We start from the raw sequence: 22,693 nt of genomic DNA, 5'->3' as shown, positions 1-22,693 counted from the left end.
TAACGCATTGGGAAACATACCACGTTACCAAACAGACAGTTCAGAATTTAAAAAAGCATTACTACATCTATCCCTAAAGTGCTAAAGTTAGCTGCCTTATCACATATTCCAATATTACCCACATTCCTCCCTCCCCCCCACACTCATTCACACTGACCTACTGACTGACTGAAGTGTTAAGGGTTAGGTTCAAGGTTATGGTGAGTGCTGCACAGGTAAACATGGAGAGAAAATATCTGAATGAGCAATATCGATAAAAAAAGGCAGATACAGAGATTTCTCTGGATAGCTTCAGTTTTTATTGGGAATTCAAGTGAAATTGATGTGTTTTCTTGCTCCTCCCACTGTGGGGTCAGAGGTCAGTATATCAAGTATCAGGAAGGAGAACTTCATGAGATGGAAGTCCACCAGAGGAAATGGATCAATTCAGAACTGAACTTCGACAACATCCTGAACGGCATGCTGACACTCTTCACCATCTCCACCTTCGAAGGATGGCCCAAGTAAGTCCCTGCTGATCAATCACTTCTGATCGATCATAGTGACAGTGGGATACACTGTGTATTCAGAAATATCGAGGGAAAGTTCATCTCTAATGGAATAACACCGGGAGACTTTAGTTACAGTAAAGTAATCTGATTACAGATCTGTCAATGAATTCCTCAAAGACAAACTTTCAGCACAAACCAGAACCAAAGAATCTACGATGACACTGTCTCTCTCTCATGTCTCATGTCTCTTTCTCTCACCTATCTTTCTCTACCTCCCTCTCTTCTTGTCTTTCTCTACCTGTCTTTCCAACCTCTCTTGACCTGTCACTCTCTCTCTCTCTCTCTCTCTCTCTCTCTCTCTCTCTCTCTCTCTCTCTCTCTCTCTCTCTCTCTCTCTCTCTCTCTCTACCTGTCACTTGCTCTACCTGTCTCTCTCTACCTCTCTCTCTCTCTACCGCTCTCTTTACCTGTCTCTCTCTCCCTGTATTTCTCTCTACCTGTCTTTCTCTATTTATCTCTTTCTCTCTAACTGACTCCATACCTGTCTCTCTCTACCTGTCTCTCACTACATGTCTCGCTCTCTCTACCTATCTTTCTCTACCTGTCCCTCTCTCTCGCTCTACCTGTCTCTCTCTATTTGTCTCTTCATCTCTAACTGACTTCATACCTGCCTTTTTCTACCTGTTTCTCTCTCTCGCTACCTGTCTTTCTCTACTTATCTCTCTCTCTCTACCTGACTCTATACCGGTCACTCTACCTGTCTCTCTCTCTACCTGCCTCTCTCTCACTACCGCTCTCTCCACATGTCTTTCTCTACCTGCTATTTCTACCTGTCGCTCTCAACCTGTCTGTCCAGGATATTGTATAAGGCCATTGACTCTAACCTGGAGGACACAGGTCCGCTGTATAACAACCGTGTGGCGATCTCCATCTTCTTCATCGTTTACCTCATCCTCATCGCCTTCTTCATGATGAACATATTCGTGGGCTTCGTCATCGTCACATTCCAGGAACAAGGAGAGCAAGAGTTCCAAAACTGTGAGCTGGACAAGAACCAGGTCAGTGAAGAAACACTCAGCCTGGTTCAGTCAGTCAGTCTGGTTCAGTCAGTCTGGTTCAGTCAGTCTGAATCTTCCCCTTCCAAACGATCCACTCAGTCACTTTGCTTCCAAGTTAAAGCAACTGAGCTTCCCCAGAGCTTCCCACCTAACCTCTGTCCCCACAGGAAGTGAATGCATTTCCAATTCACAGTCCCACTAAAACAAACACTACATTATTGTCCAAGAGCTCTGCTTTCTGCTTGATGAGCTGGTTCAGAAGAATGAAGGAACAAAAGCATATATTCAATGCAACAACATTTAAGTTGAGAGATCTGATAACACACCATCACAACCCGAATGCCCCCTCCCCCCCATTTTCATGTATTGTTTTTAATCTATTTTATCGATGCACCATTCAGTGGCAGCTGTTCATATCTGTGTCATATCTGATGACAATAAAGCCATCTAATTCAGTTCAATTCAACTCAATTCAATTCAATGAACAGATAAATTGTTTTTCACCTTTCCAGCGGCAGTGTGTCCAGTACGCACTGAAGGCCCGCCCACTGCGGTGTTACATCCCCAAGAACCCGTACCAGTATCAGGTGTGGTACATCGTCACCTCCTGCTACTTTGAGTACCTCATGTTCCTCCTCATCATGCTCAACACCATGTGTCTGGGAATGCAGGTATGTGTACTCACCTCACATACACATACACAGCATGCACGCATGCAAGCAGAATTATTATATATTTTTTAATCTTACAACAAGTAATTTAAAAGAGATTGACTTGTTCTGACACACAGAGGTTTCGAGGACCCCAGGTTAGGGATTGGGTCAGAGGATAGGGTCAGAAGTTAGGGTCACAGTCAGAGGTTAGGGTCAGGGTTAGAGGTTAGTGGTTTAGGATCAGAGGTTAAGGTTAGGGTCATCGGTTAAGGCTTAGGGTCAGAGGTTATTGTGAAGTTTAGAGGTGAGGATCAGAGATTAGGGTTAGGTTCGGAGGTTCAGGTTAAGGTCAGAAGTTAGGGTTAGGTTCAGAGCTTAGGGTTAGTTTCAGAGTTTAGGGTTAGGGTCAAAGGTTGGGGTTAGTGTATCGTTCTCTCTACTTGTTATACTGCTGCAGTGTTGACATAGATGAAACAGTCATCCAAACTCTTTTGAGAGCCAAGGAAGTGAGCAGTCTTGATCCTTTAATGGTTCTTCCTGCAAAGTCACTGACGATCAAATAGAGTGAAATTGAAAAAACGAAAAGACAAAATCCTTGTTCCACAGATACTAAACTGTTACACATGTAGACATGCAGATGAGCATGACTAAAGCTAGCATATAGCAACAACTGCCACATGTAATTATCACAACATAAACTCTCCACATTAGCACATATGCTAATGGAAACGAATGCTAATTAGCGTGTATGTTAATGCATTCACTCATAAGTTATTGCCATAGCTGGCCAACACACAACTTACAGTTATTGCCTCCTGATGGATTCGATATATAAAAAATGTGGACCAACAGGGTGTGGGATATCATACATCTGTTGTACATTAACTGCCACTGAATGTTGTTACTTCCGGTGTGTCACTTCCTGTGTCAAAATAAAGGTACAATGGCACAGATGAACAATCAATGACATAAAATACGTTCTGAACAACCGGAAGTCTGAAGCTATTAATTTACAATAGAATAATTGAACAACATTTATTATTGAAGGCAGAACACTTTCGTCTTGACTGATGCCACTTAACGACCGTCCACTTACTGTTACTGTTGTTTTATTGATTTTATTATCTTATGTTGGTGACATCAACCTGCCGAAAGGACTAAAGATGAAAATTAGCCGTTGGTTATGATCTTGCATATTTACATATATATGTTCATTAATATGTGTTGTTCCTGTTTTAAATAAATAAACTCAAACTCAAAGTCAGACAGAACTTAAGAAGGTGACTGGGTGTTGGCAAGTGAGCGGGTGTTGGGGAGTGACCAGGTGTTGACAAGTGAGCGAATGTTGGCAAGTGACTGGGCGTTTACGAGTGACTGGGTGTTGGCGAGTGATTGGGTGTTGAGGACTGAAGGTGTTGACGAGTGGCCAGGTGTTGATTAGTGAGCGGGTGTTGGCAAGTAACTGGGTGTTGGCAAGTCCGGCTGTTGGTGAGTAAGCAGGAGTTGATGAGTGAGAGAGTTGGCAAGTCTGAGTGTTGGCGAGTGAGGGTGTTGACGAGTGACCATGTGTTGACAAGTAAGTGGGTGTTGATGAGTGACTGGGTGTTGGCCGTCAGGGTGTTGGCTAGTGAGGGTGTTGACGAGTGACCAGGTGTTGATGAGTGAGCGGGTGTTGGCCAGTGACCAGGTGTTGAGTGACCAGGTGTTGACAAGTGACCGGGTGTTGGCCAGTCTGGGTGTTGGCTCTTGAGGGTGTTGATAAGTAAGCAGGTGTTGGCAAGTGAGCTGGCGTTGGCGAGTGACTAGGCGTTGGCGAGTGAGTAGGCGTTAGTGAGTGATGGTGTTGGTGAGTGACCGGGTGTTTGCAGGTGAGGGTGTTGGTGTGTTATTTATGTTCGGGGCGTGCTGACCTCCACCTGTTGATCCGCAGCACTGCAACCAGTCGGACCACGTTACCCACCTGTCGGACATGTTGAACGTCATCTTCACGGTGCTCTTCACTGTGGAGATGATCCTCAAGCTGATGGCCTTCAAAGCCAAGGTGAGTCTATTCAGTCTTTCTAATTTCATTGTTTGTATAACACAGCTTCCGACTTTTCTCTTTAATTTGTGTTATTCCTTTGTTTGATTATTTACTATTGATGTGATTAGAAAGATATTTCCCTGTCCTATTGGCCTGTTCATATACTTTAGGTTTTTGCTTAAATATAGTTCTTTCTGCATTTTGAGTCAAGAGGACCTTGAGTGCCGTTCTTGTACTTAAGACATGGGCCCAGTTTGCTTCATTACATTTTGTTTATGTTCTAATTCGGCTTCTTACAGCCCAACTTCGAGACGTTTCTGCTCAATCTTCTTTTTCTTCTTAGCAGAGCAATAAGCATTAGTTAAGTTGTTTCCCATAGAATTGAAGGTTTGTATATTCATTGTCACTTTCTGTTATAAAAAGCAGAAGTTCTTTATGCATCAATGAACTAAATTCTGGGTCTGATAATGTGGACCCATTGCAATTCCATGTGTGTCTATGTGAGAAATTGTTTGATATCATCATATGCAAGAAAACTGGAGCATGATCTGAAATATGAATCGACCTAATGGCACCTTATTCAATCAGTTCAACAGAATTTTGTGGAACTAAAAAAAAAATCAATTCATGAATGGGACTTATGAGGGTTGAATAAAATGTGAAGTTTTTATCGTCTGGGTTTAATCTACGCCATTTATCAACCATCCCAGTTTCCTCAAGTAATTGATGTAACCCGTTCTGTCTGGGTGGTAAAGAAGTTCTTTCAGAACAAGGATGCTTATCTAATTTTCTATCAAAAAAGCAGTTCCAGCTGTCACATATAATTGTGTTTTGTTGTCTTTATATTCATGTGTGAGCTGTGCTCTGCTCAGGAACTTTGGTTTTAACTCAGTGTCTGTTCTTCGCAGGGTTTTTCAGGTTTTAACTCAGTGTTTGTTCTTCTCAGGGTTACTTCAGGTTTTTAACTCAGTGTTTGTTCTTCTCAGGGTTACTTCGGAGACCCCTGGAACGTGTTTGACTTTGTCATCGTTATCGGAAGTGTTGTGGATGTAATGCTGAGTGAAATCGATGTGAGACACACACACACACACACACACACACACACACACACACACACACACACACACACACACACACACACACACACACACACACACACACACACACACACACACACACACACACACACACACACACACACACACACACACACACACACGCACACATCATCTCAGCTGTGGTCCTGTAGAGGGCCGGTGTTCGCCCAGGGCAGGAAACAGGCCGGGTCGGTGACCGGGTGGGACTGACTCTCCATCACTAAACATCGCTCTCCATCACTAAACATCTCTCCACGTTGCTCTACATCACTAAACATCACTCTACATAGCTAAACATCGCTCCATGTCGCTCTACGTTATGTCACATTAAGATTGATACGAATGATGGGGAAAGGATATTTGTCGCACATGGTGTCTATGTGTTAAAGCACCTGTAGCTCCACAACACTTCATCTTAAATAATCTGCTTCACAATGATAATAATGCGTCACACAGAGGATTTAATATTCCAACACAAAACCTGCTCACACGGGGGGGTTCACAGTGGTTGGGGCTTCACATGGGAGAGGAGCGCTGGGTGGGGCCCTTGCATGGGGGTGGAGCCTGAAAAGCCTCAAAAGAAGTGAATGTAAAATGTAAAGTACAGGAAGAGCAGTGAGGAAGCTCTGCTTAAACCTTAGAGCTGTAATGAAGTGAACTAAAGATGAAACTGTTGTTCCTCTGACAGGCGGCGCTGGCCTCTTCTGGAGGATTGTACTGTCTACATGGCTGTGCTGTAAGTACACTACTTTATTTCTTCTGCTTCAGTGTTCAGCTTCAAAAAGGCTTTGAGATTCAGCATTAATAAACTACCTCTACTGGTCTGTTGCCTCAGACTACAGGTTTGGTTTTGGTTCTCAGGCCACTCACTTTTTCAAGGATCAAATGCAAAGAAACTCTTGATAAATGTTTCAGTTCAGGAACAAACAGTTATTCCCAGTGTTGGACTGAGTGGAGCTGGACTGCACCAGGTTCTGGTCCTGGTTCTGACTCTGATCGCCCAGACCGACACAGAGACCGAGGACGTCCAGAAGAAAGATTTCATGAAACTTTGATATTAGGAAATAAACAGATGGTTAAACTGATGAAACCTGCAGATGTGTACTGAACCAGCTTTTATTGGAATGATGTGAGAATGAATATTGGATTGAGATATTAGAGCTTAGTGATTTTCAGCATCAGTTTGTCAATGGGCGAATCCTGTTTGACTCTGAATCAGTGATCAGTGATCAATTCCTTGTTGACTAAAGCGTTTGCAGTCTGGTTCTTTAAAAGAGCTGAATGTTTGTGTGTGCAGGACGTGGACCCCATGCAGGCCATCGCGGTGAGTCCCTCGTTCACTTCTCACGTGGACTCAGCAGACGCTGGGTTGAAGAACCGTCGCCATGTTGACTGTGTGTTCTGCTCCTCCAGTCCTCAGAGAACATGAGTGTGTCCATCACTTTCTTCAGACTGTTCCGTGTCATGCGCTTGGTAAAACTTCTCAATCGTTCTGAGGGGATACGGAACCTTCTGTGGACCTTCATCAAAGCCCTTCAGGTCAGAGGTCAGGTCAGAGGTCACGCCACTCAGCGCCAGCAGGTCAGGAGTGTTTCTAACGGTCTCTTTGTGTTGCAGGCTCTTCCTTACGTAGCCTTGCTCATTCTCATGCTGTTCTTTATATATGCTGTAGTGGGAATGCAGGTACACACACACACACACACACACACACACACACACACACACACACACACACACACACACACACACACACACACACACACACACACACACACACACACACACACACACACACACACACACACACACACACACACACACACACACACACACACAAACTTACAATCACAATCAATATCACACAATCATGAACTGGTCAAAATGGCAACTTGGACAATTTATTGCTAAACTAAATGTTTCTTTCAGATATTTGGTAAAATTGCGCTTGTTGACGGCACCTACATCAACAGAAATAACAACTTTCAAACGTTTCCTCAAGCGGTGCTGCTGTTGTTCAGGTTAGTGACCGATTACTAACATGCACAGTGTTCAGGCCATGGTGGCAGGACGGGGACCACTTTCCTTTCACACCTTAGACAGAAACGACTGAATAATCCTGTTGGTCATGAACACTGTGAGTGATCTGTTGGACAGATGTGTGACCTGTTAGACAGATGTGTGACCTGTTGAACAGATATGTGACATGCTGGACAGATGTGTGACATGCTGGACAGATGTGTGACCTGTTGGACAGATGTGTGATGTATTAGACAGATGTGTGACCTGTTGGACAGATGTGTGACCTGTTGGACAGATATGTGACATGCTGGACAGATGTGTGACATGCTGGACAGATGTGTGACCTGTTGGACAGATGTGTGATGTATTAGACAGATGTGTGACATGCTGGACAGATGTGTGACCTGTTGGACAGATGTGCTACAGGGGAGGCCTGGCATGAAGTCATGTTGGGATCCATGTATGGAAAGAAGTGCGACCCCAAGTCGGACTACCTGCCGGGGGAGGAGTACACCTGTGGATCAAACTTCGCCATCATCTACTTCATGAGTTTCTACATGCTCTGTGCTTTTCTGGTACAGTGACGGTGTCTGCTTTCAATTCACGAGAAAAATAACAGAAAACTGAAACTCTAACATGTTAGGAAATACTTGTGACATATCAGGTATTAGAGTACAACCTGAAGAGATTGACAGATATTTCCCAGCCCAAACTGGGAAACATCCATCCATCATCCATCCATCCATCCATTATCTACCATCCATCATCCATCGTCCATCGTCCACCATCATTTACATTGCTTATACTGCTCTGGGTCACTGGAGCTGATCCCAGTGGACTGTGGGCAAGGGCATGATACACCTAGACAGGTGAGGACAGGATGTACCTGGACAGGTGAGGACAGGATGTACCTGGACAGGTGAGGACAGGATGCACCTGGACAAGTATGCTCACCTGTCCTCACCTGTGCAGGTGTACCTTCCCTCCCCCACTACTGAGATTTGCCCCAGCATCCTGTGACCCTGAACAGGATATAAGCAGTATAGAAGATGGACTGATGGAATATAAATGTTCACATTCTTTGCAAAGTGTGCAAAAGAGCACCGTATGAAAATGTCCATAGGTAGAATGAGTAAACTGCTGTCATGAAATGTTTAGTGAATTCAAACTACTGAGTGCCTGTAGTGCAGTGAGGGACTTCTACAACAATGTTTATTCTCACTGTCTTGGTGGATTGACAGAGCTTCTTCAGTAAAAAGTCCCCTGACAGTTTATCCTGTTAAATAACTTCTAGAACAACTTACATGTTGATATATATGTGTCAAACATGATGTCTTGTGCTTTACAGATTATAAATCTATTTGTCGCAGTCATCATGGATAACTTTGACTACCTGACACGTGATTGGTCGATTCTCGGACCCCAGCACCTCGATGAGTTCAAGAAAATTTGGGCAGAATATGATCCTGAGGCCACGTAGGTGTTTCTGTTGGGAGTTGTATTTGTTTATCCTGAAGAACTGGAACAGTTTGTCGTGACGTTCTCATCTATTGTACATATAAATCCCTGTGGCATCATGTTGAAATGTATAGCAGACTATGTTTTTGATAAATGTCCAAACTGCTTCAGTGTTAAGATCTGATGGAATTATTGACATCACGTGCCTTTTGTTTCCTTATTGCCTGTTTCTGGTTCTGTGAATACATGATGTGGAACTCTGTCTGTGTCTTATAGAGGTCGTATAAAACATCTTGATGTGGTGACGCTGCTGCGTCGAATCCCTCCGCCACTGGGTTTTGGTGAATTCTGCCCTCATCGTATTGCCTGCAAGGTGAGAAACGTTCAGCCTGACGAATACTTGTGAAATGACTTCTCTGAGTTCCTGCTGGGTTCAGGCCTGAAGACCACCATGTTCTACTCTGGGGGGGATTGTACTGTTCTTATCAGATGGTGGAGGACTTTTTAAATCTCACCGTGAACTGAATGACACATGAACCTGCACACACATCCCCTTGTTTTCTCATGTGGTCAGACGAGAGACCTAGAGATCTGTGGCGCAGTGTTCTCTGGTCATAAACTGTGTTGAGGTAGATCTGGGGCCTTTGCGGGGCCTTTTACTTTGCGGGAGAATATGCATACCAGTACGCAAACGTTGAACCTTGTGCACACACATTTTGGAGACGGGGGAAACTGGCGGTGCAGATGGTGAGGTGGAGAATAGAAACCAGATTCATCTCATACATTTAATGTCTTCTCATATCAGACTTATTGATCCAAGTAATCATTAAAAGTCAAGCTTTTAATGTAGATGCATTTCTTTAGGGAGACAATACAATTGAATTATCATCACATAATATAGTCATATGTCAAACTTTCATCTTCAAATGATACACAGCGATGGATAGAACTGATTGATTATTAATTGTGACATGGTGTGAAACAATCAGTCTAATTTCAGAGTAAGCACATAAATAGTGCAGTGACAGCCGTGTGTAAAGCTGCAGTGTGGAGGCTCTGGTACGGTCATGCATTCGGGATGCACTGACGCAGACGACCTCCTCCACACTGAAAAAAATTATTCTGTCATTTCCACAAACACAAAAATAATTTGTTGAGTTAATGTAGTTTAATCATGTCACACATTTCCATCTATTCATATTTATATATATATATATGTATATATATATATATATATATTCATATTAAGTAGATTGAATCCCATTTATTCATATTATCTGAACAACATGTATTAGAATGAACCATTTAACAACAAGAAAGTCAATATGCTCATGTTAATCAAACACATTTCTGATATGAACTGATGTAAACTGAAAAACTGCATAGAGTGCACCCTCCGCCTCCAACTCTCCAGAGACTGAGGATAAAACACAAAGTCCACTGAGCCTTTTCAAAAGTCCCTGTTCAAATATTTAATTTATAGATTAAATAAACAGATAAAACTGAACTTTATCGGTCCGCTTTGTCTCCACCAAAATGTGTCCTTCCTTCGCCGACACTCTGACACACGCTGGCCGTCACCACCATGGAGGCCATTTATGTGTCTCGGGTGCTGGATCCCATGATGTCCCTTTCCTCTGACCTCCACCTTCAGATCAAACTCTTCTTCTCCACCTCTGCAGTCTCAGATCTCTGTGGCTCTCACACTATTTACAGCGATGACAACGTGCTGCTGATCGCTTATTTTTTCTTTTATGAGTGAAGTAACCACTGTAACCACCAAATAATATCATTTTCCTGACCTCCACCTCCTCCATGACTATTCGGGTCTCTGTAAAATTCCTTTTCTTTGTCTTTTCTGTCAGGATTTAGCGTCAAATGCCGGCAATCAACAGGCTGATTGAGACACATAAATATTGACGAGACACTTTGCATTGACCATTGATGGTAGAAAGTGGGCGTGTTGAGGGCGGGGTCTGAACTGTCAACCTTCCAGGTGGACTGGGATCTAGAAAAGGAAAGTGTGTGCAGGTGTGCTTACGCACAGTTTTACCGATCCAAATTCTTTTTGGCGCACGCCATTTTCAGCTTTTGGGCGCACGAACATTTTTAGTAGGAATCCTGCGCAATGATTTATAAACGAGGCCCCTGCACTGTAACAGTTAAACATCCTGCCGCTCAGTATTATACACTCTTCCACTGTTAATTGGTTCTCTGCAGCATTCAGCCAATATAGAGAACTTCCTGGGTTCTAAACTTAATCATATAATTGTTATGTCAAGGTTCAAGTAAGTTACTTAAAGAGCTCATGACACCATGTTCCATATTATTTCTTTTCACTGTCCAAAATAACAGTAAAGTGATATTATTATTGTGTGTGTGTGTGTGTGTGTGTGTGTGTGTGTGTGTGTGTGTGTGTGTGTGTGTGTGTGTGTGTGTGTGTGTGTGTGTGTGTGTGTGTGTGTGTGTGTGTGTGTGTGTGTGTTCCAGAGGCTGGTCTCCATGAACATGCCTCTGAACAGTGATGGGACCGTCACCTTCAACGCGACGCTGTTTGCTCTGGTCAGAACGGCTCTGAAGATCAAGACTGAAGGTTTGTGTTCGACTCCTCGTCGAGTTTTATTTAGATGAAGTGATGAGTTCATTCACACGTTCACACGCTTCATTCATCAATTCCTTCATTGACATTTTAAGACAAACTGTGACGAGGCTGTCAATATCGAGTCACTGGGTTGGTAGTGAACGGCTGAACCAGTCACTAGGAGAGTCCAGTAACTTGACATAAACAGATCAGTGGAGCACCGTTCTGGTGAACGTTTCGGATGACAACAAAGAGTCGGGCAAAGCATGCAGAATAAATGTGACAAACACTGAACCTACGCACACAGAGTGTTGTCTGGAGTCGCTCTGACAAAGTAGTGCCCCCAGTGGCAGTAAGCAAAAACACAAGCTGTCATCTGCGGCGTTCCCCAAGGGTCTGTCCTCGGCCCAACCCACACTGTACATGCTTCCTCTTGGCCAAATTACCTCTCACTACAAAATATCCTTCCACTGCCACGCCAACGACACCCAACTGTACATAAAAATAGACCCTCGCCCCTCATCTGCTTCAACCTCCACCTAACACTCAGCATCACCTCTACCATCAACCTCCACCTCATCCCACCATCACCTCCACCTGCCCTCCACCATCGACCTCCAACTCCGCAAAACATCATTCTACCACCTCAAAAATATCCCAATCCTCCTCTCATCACTGACCCTGCCTGATGCTGAGAAGCTCATCCAGGCCTTCGTCACCTCCAGGTTGGACTCCTGTAATCTTCCTCAATGGCATCACTAACAAAAACCTTCAGACACTCCAATACATCCTGAACGGCGCCACCAGGCTCCTCACCAAAACCGAAAAACAAGATCACTCCAGTCCTGAAATCCCTCCATTGGCTCCCCGTCTCCGCCAGAATACCTTTAAGATCTGCCTCCTCATCTACCAATGTATTCATGGCACCTCATGGAATTGCTCCCACACCCACCATAACACCCGCTACCTCAACTGTTCCCCCACCCACCACAACACCCCCCGCCTCAAGAAACTGCTTCTCCACCCACCATAACACCTCCTACCTCAACTGCTCCCCCACCACAACACCCCCCCACCTCAAGGAACCGGTCCTCCCCCACCATAACACCCCCCACCTCCAAGAACTGCACCCCCATAAACTACAACTCGCTCCACCCGCTCCAATAATTCATCACACCCCCGCCTGTGGATTTTTGCTGCAGTTTTTCTGCTTATACTGTTGTTTTAGCACTTTGAGATTGACAAATGTAAAGTACAATGCAAACACAATTTATTATTATTACTATTGTTGTTCTGACAGTAGACACTGGAGCGACCTGGGATGAAAGCAGCTCTTCTGTTCTAGGGTTGTTCCGCACCGAGGAAACTGCTTTCAGCTCCAATGTCACATTAAAGTAGTTTTTCTTTCCGACCGGAGACAAGCCTTTAGCGCCATGATAAGCAGCACTGGCTAACACCACTGGGGGAACTAGATGGTGTCAGGGTTATGCAGGGTGGACCCAAACGCAGACTCAGGAAGTTCCGTAAAAACCAGGTTTATTGAAACAAAGTCCAGGAAACACGAGGAAAACAGGAGTGACACGACGAGAGGAGTGACATGTTGCCGCGAGGCGAGACATGTTGACGAGACGATCCAACAAGGACAACAGAGGGAGAGGGGTTTAAATACACAAGGAAGGGGGGAGAACAAAGGTGGAACACAAGGATGGGTGCACACAGAGGGAGAAGGCCATTGGTTAATTGGAAACACGAGGTGAGACACACAGAGGCCTGACAGATGGTTAATGGCTCTTGTTTTTCTGGTGTGACCCAGGAAACTTTGAACAGGCGAATGAGGAGCTGAGAGGAATCATCAAGAAGATCTGGAAACGCACCAGCATGAAGCTGCTGGATCAGGTCATCCCACCAATCGGAGGTAACTGCTAAGCAGCTAATGCTGTGTGGCACTGAAATGAACACACACACATTTCCATTGTTTCTGTGAAACGTCCAAATTCATTTGAGGGCCGAGGAGCCTGAACCTGACTGCTGTCATCAAGTATGATGAGCTTGGCATTGCATCCAAACCAAATGTTCCACTGTCGCCCCAACAACAGCAAATAAAGAACTACCAACGGATCGGTTGACTGGCTGACCGCGAACAACTTCGACCAATGAGAATGTCCGATTCTTCTCACTCTATCAGACGGATCGTGTGCAGCTTGTTAGACTCCACTGATGTTGGAATATAAAAATATTAAAAATATCATTTGGAGCTGATGAATCAAAGCTTTATGCCACAAGCATTTCTGATCAATTGTTCATTACGTACTTTATTAACCCTCCAGTCCAGTTCAGGAACTTAAATCACAAATAGGTGTTACAATATACATTTGAGATTAATCAATGATATTCATATTTTGACTACCAGTGTGATTTTCATTGCATGAATGGAATTATTTATGAATATTTTGTAAATGTAAAATGGAGTGTCAAACTCTCCTTGTTCTTATGGGGGATGAATCGGCCTTGACAGTCTTAAACAGACGATGGAGCTGCTTGTTAAGAAGGATTTTAAATTCTATTGTAGATTGAACAGGAAGCTCATATTGGAGGGATGTGGCCTCTCCTGCTGCTTCCTGTCAGGACTTCCTGTCAGTGCTTCTTGTCAGTCCTGGTCCATCCCTGGTCCAAATCCAGGGTGCCGAACGCCACCCAAAGACGAATTGACAGGTTTTTTTTTTTAATGATTATTTTGATTTGACATGTGTTTGCTTTTCACAGACGATGAGGTGACTGTTGGGAAGTTCTATGCCACCTTCCTCATCCAGGATTATTTCAGAAAGTTGAAGAAGAGACAGGAAGAGTACTACGGGTTTCGTCCCACCAAGAAATCTGATACCCACGAAATACAGGTAACACCAAGGTTTTCCTGAAAACACTCAATTTTACTCACAATTCTATTTACTCAGTGCAGAGTCCAATCACTGCTTGTAAGTTTAGATTTAAAAGAATCAGACAAACCAGGAAGAATAACAAAGAATTGGGAAAAACAAACAGCTCGCTGACAAAATGAAGCACAATGAAAATCTGTACACCAAGAATGTGGAAATGAAGATGACAGAAGAAGATTGGGAATTCTCAAACCAGCGATGTCACACAAAGCAAAAGTCTTGATAAATAACTGAAGTAGTTTGTGATTCTGAAGGAACATCCTCGGGCTGACTTTAACGCTGACTCAGCACTCGCAGTATAACGTTGTGCTTGTGCTCAGTCGGCACAACAGCTGGAATTTAAAAATGACAGCTGAAAAAATAGCTCCAGAAATGCAGCAAAGGAAAGCTGAAATTGTGATTCAGGTCCATGCTTCACATCAGGAGTGGAAAAGAGACTTTCATTCAGGTGGATGGCCTGCGGGTCTGTAACGCGGTCTGTTGGCCTTCATCCTCCTCTCAGATCTACTGACTGACATCATTGAGTTCAGATCTTCCTTTCTCATTTCATTTGCACGTTCTTTTCTCTCACAGTAGAGAATCACTGGAGCAGACTGGTGCATGAAGACACTGTAAAACTCTGCTTCAGTTGCTGACGTCACATGACAGATGAAGAAACAGAGACCGACATGACACACACCTCCGATCGCTGCTTTTCAACCCCAAACTGTTTAGTTTCACTCAGAACTAACAGACGATGTCCTGGAGAGAGAAATACGAGTGCTATTGCAGTTGTTTAGTCTCAGCTATGAACTTGACGAGACTGGAATGGACCAGTTTTAATTCCTTCTTCGTGTTGTTGAGGCCGGACTGAGGAACATCGAGGAGGAGGCGGCGCCGGAGCTGCACCGGGCCATTTCTGGAGACCTGATCACCGAGGAGGAGCTGGAGCGGGGAGAGGAGGTCATCCTGAGGGTATAGATCCATTGCTACTGTACAGTAGTTTGCAGTACTTTCCATGGTTCTGCTGGTTCTACTGGAGTCAGCCGGACTTGACATTGCAGTAGCACGTGACACACTCTGCTCTGTAAACTGTAAAGAGGCTCTCTCATGTTCCACAGAGACACGGCAGTCTCTTTGGAAACCCCTTTGCTGAAGAGAGTGAGATGGTGCCTGCCAGCCAGGTTACAAGCCAGCGTCCTCTGCAGATGGCAGAAGGAGTCACTGATGACACCATGAATATTTCCAATGGCACTCACAGGTTTGTATGCCCTCTCTTTATTTTGTTTTCTGGTTGAAAAGGAATTAACTCTGGCTTCTTCTTCTTCTTCTGTTCATCAACTCAAATTTGATGATATCACAACCATCGACGGAGCTGCAGGGTCTCTCATTATGTCGCCTAAATCTTAATATTTAGGGGAAATCTATTACGAGAAAAATGGAAAAAGCATTTGAGGATTTCAGAAGAATCATCAAAGTCTACATCATTCTTTTTATACTGCAGTTGAACCTAGTTTTTGATCAGCATGATGCTGCCTCCACCGTGCTCCACAGCATGATGCTGCCTTCACCAAATGTCACAGCATGATGCTCCCTCCACCATGTTCCACAGTGAGATAGTGTGTTCAGGGTGATGTGGAGTCTCCACGATGCTCCAGAAATAGTGTTGTTGTTCTGTTTTCGAGCTTGTTGGTTTCAGCCATGTATGTGCATTTTTTATTTTTTGTTGCAGTATACACATCTTGTAGTATTGTCTGAAGATACTTCCCGACAATTCAGCTTTGGTATTTGTTGGAAGCTCCAGGTTGGTCCTTCTCAGTTGTCTTTCTGAGGTCAGCTGTTTTTATTTGAGACTTTTCAGATCTACTTGGGCCAGAAAACAAGGAGGCTACCTCCACACAATCTGTCAGCTTCATGAAGCCTCATGAACCATGTTCTCTATTTTCGGACTCCACCAGATAGCGCTCTTGGTTTTACAATAGAGGCTGAAAGACTAGCATTGATATGTGCTTTCAAACATGATGAATCCGCCATCTGGTGACTTCAGCAAATAAAGACAGTGGTCCATGAAGCTTCATTTGGCCATCAATACTGTCAGCTCTATTTGCTTATTCAATTCCTGTAACAGTTGACAGAATACTTAAGTACAGATTCTGAATTAAACTTCAGTGTTGATGATTACCTTGTTACATGACTGATTAATATTTCTAAGTTTTGTTTTTCAGCTTTTATTAATGGCCATTTGGAAGTGCTGACCATCAACACCAACCGTGTGTTCATCGTCTCACTCAGGAAAGACTGGACCTTTATCCAAACCTCCTGTGTCCCACTGACCATCGCTTCTGGAAAAACCATCTGTGATGAGGAAACCAAATAGAGTTATTTCAAGTGTGTCTGTCCTCTGGATTTGTTTGCCAGGAGTGCATTTTACATTTTCATATAATAAGAGAACCACAGTTAAATCTTGAGATGCACTCCAGACATGTTACGAGAAAGATGAACACATATTTTCATTTACTTCATCTAGTCACAAACAGTGATCCTCACTGATCTTGTTTTCATCCTCAGGTTTCAATAAACAGTCACATTTGGGCATCCTAATAATAAAACTGTTTAATAAATTAGTTGCAGTGGTACTTTAAGAGATGTAAAGTCACTAAAGACCAACAGGAACTCCAATAAATTACTGTCACTCTCTTGTTTTCTTGACTGTTTTTCTTTAACAGTTTTAACGTGCAGTTACATTGTAGTTTCTCGTTACATTCTAGTTTCTCCTTCCAGTTGTTTCCTTAGTTGTGCAGAGATGGTAAATAGATTTCACTCATTGAATTCCACTTCCAGCTTCACTACTGTGCAGACGTGTCCTCTTCACTCTCCTCTTTGTTCCAAATCTTTTCCTTCCCTTCTTTTTACATACAAGAGCGCTTTCCAAAGAAATAGTTTTGTGTTTCTGTCAACATAATACTTTTTCAGACAGAAATATTATTTTTCAAGCTGATAAGAGGTACAAAACGGGACTCTGGACTTTTTCTCCCAACCAGCTGCTCGAGTAGTTCAACAAACAGATCGGCGGAAACATGTCATCCAGCTGCAAGGACGGTGAGAAACTGGCTGAAAGGTGAAGCAGCTTGAACAGAAGATTGAATCGCTGCGTAAAATATGTGAAAGTGAGGACTTCATGGACTCTGTGGTTGCTAGTGTACGTGGAGGAAATGTCACTGAACAGTCACAGATTGCACCGCGTGGGAATACCTCTGATGCTGAGCACCGCACCATGGACCTGCTATGACAATTCCTTAGATTTGCCCCAATGTGACCGAAATAGCTGCTGAGGCTCCAAAGTCCAACAATTCCAATGTTCCTTACTGGAACAGCATCGGAGTCAGACCTAAGGCATCGAGTCCAGCCCGGACCTGGTCTGATGTGCGTAACAGAAGACGGTCCAAATAGAAAACTACCAAGAGGCCTCCTACCCTCGCTCCTCCAGCTGAAATTCCTCTGTAGAACAGGGATGATCCCCAGTGAAATGAAACATGGACCAGCCAGGACTCGGAGACGCTCATCACTTAACAAGCATGGAAGAGGAGCAGGTTTGCAGAAATGACCCCAAAATCACCACTAAACCAGGGGTGAGGAGAAACTTAAGAAACTCATCAATCACCAGGCAAGTCAGAATGGGAAAGACTGAAACTCTAACTGTGGCCGACACAACAGTGCAGGAGCTGGCAGCGATGTTACCCACTTCTAACAAGAGGTTACCCACTTCTGATAAGATGTTACCCACTCCTGACCAGATGTTACCCACTTCTAACAAGATGTTACCCACTTCTAACAAGCTGTTATCCACTTCTGATAAGATGTTACCCACTTCTGATAAGATGTTACCCACTCCTGACCAGATGTTACCCACTTCTGATAAGATGTTACCCACTTCTGACCAGATGTTACCCACTTCTGACCAGATGTTACCCACTTCTGATAAGATGTTACCCACTTCTGATAAGATGTTACCCACTTCTAACAAGCTGTTACCCACTTCTGATAAGATTCTGAGAGAGTAGTTCATGCATTTATTTTCAGTAGGTTGGATAATTGTAGCGGTGTGTTCACAGGCCTCAGTAAAAAAATCTTTCAGAGAGCTGCAGGTCATCTAGAACAGTGGTCCCCAACCCCCGGGCCGCGGACCGGTACCGGTCCGTGGATCAATTGGTACCGGGCCGCACAAGAAATGAATAAGTACTTCCGTTTTACGTATCATCTGTGTCTAAACGATCTTTTATTTTGAAAAATGACCGGATTCTCTCGGTTACGTCTCAGTCACTTGAGCGCCAAAGTTTAACCTTACTTTGAACGGCCGGTTCACACCGATGTCCAGCGGAAATGTTCAATTTTCATTTCTTCTGCTAGCGTTACTGCTTTTAGTCGAATGGTGACCGTCGAAACGCTTCTCCCACTCGTTCTTTGTGCGATGATCCACTGCTCGAGATTTGGCGTTATGGTGAGTTAAAATTTTCTTTCACTCTATGTTCGTTTTTGTGGTGTATCTGTATCAGATTTGGAAACGTTAACATAGCGACCAGAGTCAGCGAGTGTTCGGCTGACGGTTCAAACTGGCAACCTGGCAAAACTGGCTGTAGGAAACACAAAGATCTGGAGATTAAGATTGGGATTCTCCATTACTTGTTTTAATGTATTTCTTTCATTTCTTTGAAAGCTTTAATGACTGTATGTAGTTTAATGTTGCATTAGCCATTTCTACATTATTCGACATCAGTATATATATTGTTTTAGGTTTGAAATGTTTATTTCGAATATCAAGGTACGAAACAAAAAAAATAAGGAAAAAAAAGAAAAACAACAACAAAGTTTTCCTCTCTAATAAATAAATAAAAGAATAACAGTAATAATAATATAAAATAAATCAAGAAAAACATTGTCAGATGAGTATTTGAAAAGGAGTGAGAAGAAGTAAAACTTATTTACTCCCACACCTTGTCCTAAAGCAAATAGCATAATTAACTTCCTTCCATCTCTCACATACATACATGCCTGCACACACACAGGCACACACATTTTAGCCCATCAGATGTATTCTATATAATTATTATGATAATGTATTATATCAGATCTATTAGATTTCTAACAGTTAAAGGAAGATTCCACATTCGAGCTGAACATGTTGTACCTGTGACCTCCAGAAGGTGGCGCCACAGTTTAAATTAAAATACAAAGAAGAAGGAGAAGACGCTTTGAGACAATGTGGGACCCTGACAAGACTCTTTAGGGCCCCAACTAACAGACATGTCAAAACACCAATACAAAATACAGATATACACAAAAAAGAAAAACAAAATGTATATTTTGAATCTTTCTCTCTCTCTCTCTCTCTCTCTCTCTCTCTCTCTCTCTCTCTGTATATACATACATACATACATGCATACATATATGTACTATATTTCATGAAAATACATACTAAATAATTAATCTATATCCGAGTATACGTTAGCAGTTATAGGAATATAAGTCCGATTTAAAGTGAAAATTACAGGATGAAACATTGTGAAAATTACAATGAACATTAAATACCAGAGGCAAGACCTTCTGCTGTGAGGTGGCAGGGCTAAACACTTCTCCACTGTGCCATGATTTGATTAAATTGTTTTTAATTGTCACAAAAAAAAACCACAACCTCTCCTATATTCTCAAAATATGTTGGCTTGAAGAATTGCCCGGACCACCAATCAGGCCTCTTGATGTTTATGGACCATCTTATCTTTGTTTCTGTTTTGTATCTTTGGTCTGGATTTCTCTGGAACATTTCACTGTGATTCAGACGCGGATCCACTGCCTGTTAAATGAACCACCTGCTCTTTTCAAGCCTGTTTATCCGCGCGCCGCAGTATAATTAATGCATCAGGCGTCAGGGACGGATACATTTGGCTGTCAGAAAGCCTCTCTGTGATTTACACATCCGACATGGCCCGAGCGACTCACACACACACACACACACACACACACACACACACACACACACACACACACACACACACACACACACACACACACACACACACACACACACACACACACACACACACACATACACATACACGCACAATCATCTCCGTGCAACTGGATGAACAAATGCCCTCGAATCTGCATAGCCTGTAATCTCCATGACAGCTCACACATCTGTAATTACACTGCATGTATCAGTGGAGGAGGCCGTTCAAACAACTGAAGACAGTTAGTTTGACTGGCAGCTCAGAACATCAATGTGTGGATTATCATGTTTTGCATAAAAAAAAAAGAGAGAAAAGAAAACTCTTTTCCTGTTGTAATAAATGAGATCGCTGCACTCTGACAGGGACATGTAAGTAACATGAAGACTTCAGTGTACCGACGTCAACCTCTTCTCTTCTTTCACTGAATTATTGTGTTAAACAAAACAAATTCATCATTCAAAGCGGTTCATTTTAAACGTATCACAATCTAACTTTTTTAAGCATTTTCATGACGCCACTTTAAAGCTCTTGTTTGGGACCTCGGCCCCGTTCACATGACCTGGCTTTCAAGTGAAACGTTTTGAGTTTCTTTATTACAAACATTTCAACATTTCTGCCATTGCTGGGAAAACTGACATCGTTTTCAGAATGTTGCCATGTAAAGGTAAAACTTTTGTGAAACAAAGATGCATAAATGATTCATTTTCACTTGAAATGGTGCCTGGAGCCAACGTCCACGTCAGGTAGATGAAAAACCTGGACATGCACAGAGGTTGACAAGCAAACTCCTTCGCATGATAGATAATTCAGAGCGTGGATATTCATTTATAACTGAAGCCATGTCTACACGTACCTGGGTTTTTAAAAAAACTGATATTTCTCCCTCTACATTTACAAAACAAAAATCTGCATTTATACTGACCCACGTATACACCCGGTTCATAGCTGCTATGAGCAGTCAAACCTGTAGGGGGCAGTGTAACAACAAGCATGAAGCCATGATAGCCAATCAGAATCCTGGAGACAAAAAAAAACACCACGTTACGAATTGTGATGTAAATCTCCGACAACCTCCCTTTCGATGCAAAAAGAGGGACCGAGTTTTTCGAACTCTGCTCTGTTTTCAGGAATCAACGTTTGTGGAAACTCGTAGTTGCGTTTATGTGTAAATGCAAAAAACGCAGAGAAATATCACAGTATTGTAAATACCTTGGTATATGTAGCCTTAACGTACTTGAAACTTCCCCACAACTTCCTCCTGGACCTTCCTGGCGTCTTCTCTATCAGATTCTGTTTGTTCGCAAACCGCTGGATTTATTCTGAGATTATAATGCACACGGCGGAACTCTGTTCCAGGCGACTTCTGCAGGTTATTGGTTCACGTGGATTTTATTTAGCGGGATACGAATACCTTTGCACACCACACTTGGTCTGGTAGATAAAATCCCAAATAAAATCTATTTACGTTTGTTTTTGCAATGTGACAAAATGTGGACAAGTTCAAGGTTCATGAACACTTTTCCAAGAAACTGTAAAATATAACTTCCGCTGTTTGCCACTGGAGCAAACGTGGTCACGGTTGTATTTTGGGATATTTCTGCCGGAGTTTAATGTGACAGGTTTTGAATATTCAGCGTGCATTGAGGCCGCAGTGATTGTCATGTATCTGAAGACGGAGAAGGACATGATCCTGTCAAGCAAACATGACGGGCCGCGACAGCGACTGCTGATCCTGATGAATAGTTTATTACCTACCTGCTGTTGAACAGCAAACATCCATCAGCCTCACAAACACGCTGGGTGCTTATCCGAATGTTAATATTTTAGATTTGCAGGTAGAGTTTTATATTTCCTCTAGATTTTGTTCAATGTAAACTTAATTCCATGAAAATGTTTGGGGTATTGGTATTTTTTGCCTCATTTACAATAATCCATGTTGAGCACGGTGCATATATTCTGGACTATAAGTCACTGTTTTAGTTGTGTTGCTGCTCATGCAACTTATATCAAAAAGCAACTTGTATTAAAATGTACTCTTAAATACCACCTGTGATTACTAGAGTATCACAGAAAACCCTCTATTAAAACTGTGTTTGTGGAAGATGCTCTATAATCTTGGCTTTTATATTTTCTATCTCCTGTCTTTAGCCCATTATATTTTGGGATTTGGGTTGCAAAGCCACGTTGTGGTTAGCACTTTCATTTTTGAAAGAAAATGTGTTCGGTTTGAGTTCGAGTTGGACTTCAGGCTCCATTTTCACAAAAACGTTTCAGAAAAGTTGAGCATTTACACGGCACTGTTTTGAAAACGACGTCCTTTTACACAGCAGAAATGTTGAAAACGATGTGGTTTTCACGTTGGGCCATGATTTGGCGCTGTTGTTTGCCTTTGTACT

General features: G+C 42.9%; 1 protein-coding gene across 1 annotated transcript in view; it reads left to right on the top strand.

Moving 5' to 3' along the window:
- Nucleotides 1–16,994, top strand: part of LOC308108422 (dihydropyridine-sensitive L-type skeletal muscle calcium channel subunit alpha-1-like) — a 36,931-nt gene extending 19,937 nt beyond the window's left edge. Inside the window, exons 24-42 of the mRNA XM_080461317.1 lie at nucleotides 357–503; nucleotides 1,348–1,549; nucleotides 2,062–2,220; nucleotides 4,133–4,243; nucleotides 5,212–5,295; nucleotides 6,011–6,058; nucleotides 6,620–6,646; nucleotides 6,736–6,861; nucleotides 6,940–7,005; nucleotides 7,249–7,340; nucleotides 7,757–7,916; nucleotides 8,690–8,817; nucleotides 9,076–9,172; nucleotides 11,290–11,392; nucleotides 13,194–13,295; nucleotides 14,144–14,274; nucleotides 15,157–15,267; nucleotides 15,414–15,553; nucleotides 16,518–16,994. Of these exons, the coding sequence (XP_080317443.1) occupies nucleotides 357–503; nucleotides 1,348–1,549; nucleotides 2,062–2,220; nucleotides 4,133–4,243; nucleotides 5,212–5,295; nucleotides 6,011–6,058; nucleotides 6,620–6,646; nucleotides 6,736–6,861; nucleotides 6,940–7,005; nucleotides 7,249–7,340; nucleotides 7,757–7,916; nucleotides 8,690–8,817; nucleotides 9,076–9,172; nucleotides 11,290–11,392; nucleotides 13,194–13,295; nucleotides 14,144–14,274; nucleotides 15,157–15,267; nucleotides 15,414–15,553; nucleotides 16,518–16,527 (2,044 nt within the window). The 3' untranslated portion in view covers nucleotides 16,528–16,994. The remainder of the gene's footprint in view (nucleotides 1–356; nucleotides 504–1,347; nucleotides 1,550–2,061; nucleotides 2,221–4,132; nucleotides 4,244–5,211; nucleotides 5,296–6,010; nucleotides 6,059–6,619; nucleotides 6,647–6,735; nucleotides 6,862–6,939; nucleotides 7,006–7,248; nucleotides 7,341–7,756; nucleotides 7,917–8,689; nucleotides 8,818–9,075; nucleotides 9,173–11,289; nucleotides 11,393–13,193; nucleotides 13,296–14,143; nucleotides 14,275–15,156; nucleotides 15,268–15,413; nucleotides 15,554–16,517) is intronic.
- The last annotated feature ends 5,699 nt before the right edge of the window (nucleotides 16,995–22,693 follow it).

The sequence above is a fragment of the Lipophrys pholis genome (assembly GCF_963383615.2).
Source record: "Lipophrys pholis genome assembly, chromosome: 4".
NCBI classification, from domain to species: domain Eukaryota; kingdom Metazoa; phylum Chordata; class Actinopteri; order Blenniiformes; family Blenniidae; genus Lipophrys; species Lipophrys pholis.
Note: the sequence above shows the minus strand (reverse complement) of the source record. Positions and strands in the feature narration are given on the sequence as shown.